The sequence below is a fragment of the Hordeum vulgare genome, chromosome 7H (genome assembly GCF_904849725.1).
Source record: "Hordeum vulgare subsp. vulgare chromosome 7H, MorexV3_pseudomolecules_assembly, whole genome shotgun sequence".
Taxonomy (NCBI): Eukaryota; Viridiplantae; Streptophyta; class Magnoliopsida; order Poales; family Poaceae; genus Hordeum; species Hordeum vulgare.
In genome coordinates this window covers 192,264,914-192,270,976 of record NC_058524.1, presented here as the reverse complement: position 1 = coordinate 192,270,976, position 6,063 = coordinate 192,264,914, and the positions used below count along the sequence as shown (strand labels likewise).

At 38.0% G+C, this 6,063-nt stretch overlaps 1 protein-coding gene across 1 annotated transcript; it reads left to right on the top strand.

The window, feature by feature from the left end:
- The first annotated feature begins 1,464 nt into the window (after positions 1–1,464).
- LOC123410260 (signal recognition particle receptor subunit beta-like) lies at positions 1,465–4,876 on the top strand. Its single transcript, XM_045103170.1, has 6 exons — positions 1,465–1,783; positions 2,725–2,807; positions 3,279–3,365; positions 3,505–3,653; positions 3,840–3,971; positions 4,435–4,876. Exons 1-6 carry the CDS (start codon positions 1,654–1,656, stop codon positions 4,622–4,624), a joined length of 771 nt encoding a protein of 256 aa, XP_044959105.1. The 5' UTR covers positions 1,465–1,653; the 3' UTR covers positions 4,625–4,876.
- Positions 4,877–6,063: the final 1,187 nt, after the last annotated feature.

Below are 6,063 nucleotides of genomic sequence, written 5' to 3'. Positions count from 1 at the left end.
TCCATCCAAACAGTTTTTCCATACAAAGGAATTTTTTTGTCTTTCTTTGTCATAGATAGTTTCATGGTATTTTTTCACGATATCACACGAAAGTAGATAGGACACCCAAGTTTGATATTGCAAAATCCCAGTTTTTTTTTCAATTTTCCATGCATTTTCTGTACTTAATGTTCATATACGGAGTGGAGCGGCCCGGTGCTATAAATCCTCTTCTGTATGTTATTATATTGTCTTGATTGCTATCTTAAGATACTATTATGTAATATTTCATATGATCCTTTTTTGTCAAATCTTGTAAAGGGTTTGGAATGTTACATCGTCAATTTATTTTGGATGTCGTCATTATCTTTTGGTCATGGTCGGCATGTTGCATCATATAATGCTCACTTGCTAGAGATGACATATGTCAAGCATGGGTGGTCAGGATAGGATTAACTCATTGGACTACAGTCGAAAGATGAAGTTAATAGTCATCACAAATTGCCACAAGCGATGCATGCTCTGTCCCCTCGATACATGATACAATGAGAAGTGAGAAAGGTGAGTAGGGAGAACAACTACACAAAAAATCTCCTCGCGAGGTGAAGACTGAAAATGTTTGGCTTGGATTAAAAGGTTTATTAATTGTAAACCCTATGTTTGATCACGTGTGATATGTACACAACAACCATATAACATTGCTTCCATCATGTCTTCGTACATCTGCTATCATCTATAAGAACATATGAATTTCTGACTATAGCTTAAATCCACCTAATTTTATTTGATCCGTAGCGTAGGGCATTTTACTAGTAGAACAAAAAACAATACAGATAATCAAACGCGTCATTTGAGAATGATAGTACTATAAGCAGCTGGAGGCTACTATATATGTTCACTCCTCTAGAGAATGACTGGATCAAGTCAGCACACGAGCTTCCTGCCATCCAAACGGCATGGTTTTGGCCGTGCGTCAATCCAAATTTCCCATACCAAGTGGCATCAGATTAAACTTGGAAGGCATATGATTTTGTACTACTATTTTTCTTGAGCCAGATTCCATCCCATCTTTCCGAGACATAATAGTATAAATTTACATAATATTTTCTAAAATTGGGAAGTCACCGTACACACTTTTTTTTTTGAAAAGTAGTAGTATAAATTATACGAAGTCGTCGTACAAAATCCTTTTAATTAATTTTCATCGGCGAAGACATTTCCTTTCACTAAATGTTTATGATCAAAAATCCTAAAATAAATTTAAGAATAATGTGAACATCGGAATTTATATCTGATGGACTGAGACTATCAACCATTCAAAGTTCGGCCGGTGATCGGATCCAGACATAAGGCAGAAACCACGGGATGGTTTTTGTTGATCGGTCCATGCTGTATAGTCGGCCCATCAAATGTGGGCCGAACGACCTCTCTCAATGGGCCCGCTTTTCCGAGATCTCCTCCACGTGACGACCCAACAAGACTCCCGTGCGTCGTCCTTCCTGCCCACGCACCGCATCGTGATCTGCTTCCAGACGAGTCCCCCTTCTTCGCCTCCATCTCCTCCGCTGTCCCACTGTCCTATCGTGATTCTCCGCGTCCCGGCGCTCCTAGAGGCTAGAGCCCCCGGCGCCACCGCCGCTCGCTCCCCTCGCCCTCCACGCGCCGGTCACGGCGATGGATGAGTGGGTTCGCCAGGCCGAGGCGTGGGCGGGCCAGGCCGAGCGCTGGATCCGCCAGCAGCCCCCGGAGCAGATTTACGTCGCCGTCGCCGTGATAGCCGTCACAATTCTGGTGCTGCTTGCAGGTGATTTGCCGAGCCTAAGCTTCTTCTCGCAGTGTGTCCTTGCCACTGACTGTTCGCGCTGCCCTAAGCTCAGGAATATGCGCGGACCGCGGTCCCTGTAAAACTAGGCAGATGGATGTGATAATTTGGCAACTTAAGAGCTGTCGCGGAAGCAGTTCCGCTTTGCCTGAAGGCATCGGGCTTGTTTGAATTTGTCCACTCCATGTGTAGCTCTAGTTTTTTGAGTGACACAAACTAGCTGTGGACGAGCAGTCGTGTCGTTAGCTGTAGTGTAATTTCACCACATTCAAATATGATTAGATCGTAATTGAATTCATGCCTTGGGTCAAACTGAGAGCTGGTGCATAGTTTCTGTAATTTAGCTTGAAAGGGGCAGCAGGTCACAGTTTCCTGTTTAATTACAGGATGAAAAATACAATCTACAGTATGGATGTAGTATCCTGTCTGTACATGCTGTGATGCATTGGTAAGTTTGGATTTGTACACATCCTTACTTCTTTCTTATACTGTTTGACTTAGAACGGAAGCAGAGACGTTGAACTGTCATCTGGTTTACACTTTATGCTTTGCAGTGGGCCATAAGGTGTGGCAAGTTAATGGTGAAGTTCTGTTGATTTTATCAGTATTTAATATTTGCAAGTGCATGCTGTAAAATCTTAGTACTTGAAGATGCTGGAAATTATGAGTTCTCAAATACCAATTCTTCAGGCAGAGTGATAGTAACATGATAATATGTGTTGTGTTAATCTAGAGATAATTTGTTCTCAGAATGCAACATTTTAACTTATTACCTTAGTTTATGTCATGGTGCATCTCAAGATTTGAAATACATTGTTGTATCGCTGTACTTAGTAATATTTCTGCTTTTGTGATTATAATTACACTGGTCCTATATATGTGCAGCAATTGATGAGCAGTGTATGTCTGATTTTTCTTAACAGCTTCTTGTCTGAAATCATCAAAATCAAACACCATTGTGCTATCTGGCCTAAGTGGAAGTGGTAAAACTATTCTTTTCTACCAGGTAATTATCTACTATGGCAAGTCCCTCTCCCCCTTTGGTATTACAGTTACTCACATTCTAGTGGATTGACTCAAAACCATAGAATGTGGCCAGAGTAACGACCTTGCATATCTAGGTTTGCTAATTTCATCGCCAGTTTTTCTGTCTCTCTTCATTGCCAAGTTTTAGGGAGGGATTAGGCTACGATATTTGTTTGCAATCTGCCCTTGCTTAACTTCTATTCTGATTGCTATCGTCGTATGACTTATCTGTTGTTTCTCTTGCTTAGTTGCCTTGATTTTACTGTCTGAACTCTTATACTCGAATTTTTGTATCGCATGCCTGCATGGAATTGTTTTGATTAACAGAGACATTTTATTTTTATTTACTTTTCTCCATTTGTTTTTTTACTTATATTATCCTTGAAGCAATTCAATGGTGGTCTGTACCATCTTTTTTTAGGTGCTAATTTGGCCTTTCTCTTCCTGCTAGCTTCGTGATGGATCATCTCATCAAGGAACTGTGACATCGATGGATCCTAACAATGACACGTTTGTGCTATATTCAGAGATGGAAAGGGTTAGGCTATTTTCTTGGAGATAAATCTTTGATACATCTTGATATAAATATAAATCAAAGGCTACTATTCTTTATACAGAAATATTCATTTTCTGGCTGCAATATTAGTTACTTGACTTTGCTTTTGTTCACTCTGCAGAAAGGCAAAGTAAAACCTGTCAATGTTGTTGATGTTCCTGGTCATGCAAGGCTGAAACCCAAGCTGGATGAGTTCCTGCCTCGGGCAGCTGGAGTTGTTTTTGTTGTTGATGCTCAGGATTTCTTGTCTAGCATGCAAGCTGCTGCAGAGTAATTTTGCTGACTTTATATCTGTTCTCGGAAAATTTATTGTTTCTACTCCTGTTGACCCATCACAGAATGAATCAAAACTAAGAGGGTGCTTAGGAGCTTAGTTCATCTTCAAACATGTAAAAATAGTATGATCTGGTGCAGGTAGTAACTTGATAATATTCTTACAGTTACCTTGTATCACAGGTACTTGTATGACATTTTGGCAAAGGCTACTGTGGTGAAGAAAAGGGTTCCTGTTCTTATATTCTGCAATAAAACAGACAAAGTTACTGCTCACTCGAAGGAGTTCATCAAGAAGCAGCTGGAAAAAGAAGTGTATGATTTATTTTTCACATAACATATTTGCATAGTTAGAAATTTATAGAATAATAAATGCATTAGCTTGGGTTGGAATCTACAATAACATATTTTTTGCATTATGCTAGAAAAATAATGTTCACATACTTATATTGTTGTATGTTCTATTCGTAATGAACTGATCCTGAAATAACTGAGGCCATTCTATAAACTCATAAACTTAAATCATCTACTCCCTTCGTTTCTAAATGCAAGTCTTTGTAGAGATTCCACTACAGACTACATACAGAGTAGAATGAGTGAATCTACACTCAAAAGTATATCTATATACATCCGTATGTACTATATAGTGAAATCTCTAGAAAGACTTATATTTAGGAACGGATGGAATAAGTGGGAGGATGCCCCAACTATTTGGACACACCAGGTAAAGCGATCCTAAGTTTTTACAACGCTCAATGATGATTATTTCATTTTGCAGGAACAAGCTTCGGGAATCGAGGAATGCGATATCATCTGCCGACATCACTGATGAAATCGAGCTTGGTGTCCCTGGAGAGGCATTTAACTTCAGTCAATGCCAGAACAAGGTGACAGTTGCTGAAGGTGCTGGTCTCACCGGCAATGTTTCAGCAGTCGAGCAATTCATCCGTGAGCACGTCAGGGCTTAGATTTGTCTCATCCTTTCATAGTAGTGTTCATGTCTCTGCAGAATTGATGTCTGAGTTCGCAACTAGTTTTACCTGATGAAAGAAGGGCTACCATGGGTATGGATGTGCTGACTCTGTAGAGGTGTAACGATTTGCACTGCTAGCTCCTGACTGACGTTGATTCACATGATTGGTGGTTTTCACATGAATATTTTCACAAGTTTCAGAGGAAACTGCCATGTTCCGAAAGGGGCATAAATGATTTCAAAACTATTGGTTATTGTGTCTGTGATATCATGTACGTTGTTGCTGCTTTGCCGCTAACCATTCTATCTAGATTTCAAAATGGAAGTTTCTTTAGCTTTGAGGGTCTCAATTTTCCTTACACGATATTAAGATTTTTTTTTGCGGGGTTACATGATGTTAAGATAACTTGGAGCATCGCGTCAAAAGTGTTATCAGGTAATTACATTACATTCACCCAAAATATATTTGAGCATAGTTGTAGATGTTGATAGTTTTTTCTATTAATTTGGTCAAAAATTTGGAAAATGTCATACGGAAAATAATATTCAATGAAAACTTCGTGGAAACCATATTTTAGAATGCCAGGAATATTTTAGATTTCTAACTTTAATTTTAGTTGTAGGTCGGACGAGTCAATTATTAACTCGGTCCTGCCCTGCATGGCATATGATGTAATATCCTTTTGTTTAGTTAATTAATATAAGGGTGTTTTTCTAAATTCATTAATTAATTAACCTATTAATAAAACACCTATTGCTTCTGTGGTACGTTATTAAAATTGCCTTTAAAATTACTCACCAATGCCACCTATAAGTTATAAAAAACATTTTACACGAAATCGTTGCATGGGCCGGCCCAAGCATAGGGACCAGCTATACTATGCTCTGCCAGCTGAAGAAGAAACAGAACGCCCATTTCGCCAGCCCATGGGCGGGGGCCAGTTTTTTTTTTAGTTATTATTTATCTCTTCCCTTTTACTTTTTCTAATTAAATTAAATCAAAAAAACTTTTGAAATTCAAAAAATTATATATACATAAATTTCTGATAAAACATAAAATGTTTGCGAATTCAAAAATTGTTCGGATTTCTGTAAAAATGTTTGTATATTAAAAAAATCGTAATTTTTGAGAAAACATACGTGAATAAAAAAAAGTCCATCATTTTGAGCAATTTCTTTAATGCAATTAAAAAAATGTTTCATAATTCAAAAAGTGAATTATTCGCCAATTCGCAAGAAAATACTTGAAAATAGTTCGTAATATCAAATATTGTTTGGAATTTTTAAATAATGTTTATAAATAGTAAAACATGTTCTTGATTTTAAAAAGGTTCCCAAATTTGTAAAAATGTTCATGAATGATCGAATGTATGTAGTTTAACAGTAATGCTTATGAGTCTTTCCGATTATATACCAGGGTGAATTTTGAAGAAT

Bases quoted from the DNA above. Each gene is read 5' to 3' on its own strand.
- LOC123410260 (XM_045103170.1), top strand. From the start codon at position 1,654: ATGGATGAGTGGGTTCGCCAGGCCGAGGCGTGGGCGGGCCAGGCCGAG. The intron at 3,366-3,504 runs GTTAGGCTATTT...TTCACTCTGCAG, and splicing joins TATATTCAGAGATGGAAAGG to AAAGGCAAAGTAAAACCTGT. The intron at 3,972-4,434 runs GTATGATTTATT...TTCATTTTGCAG, and splicing joins AAGCAGCTGGAAAAAGAAGT to GAACAAGCTTCGGGAATCGA.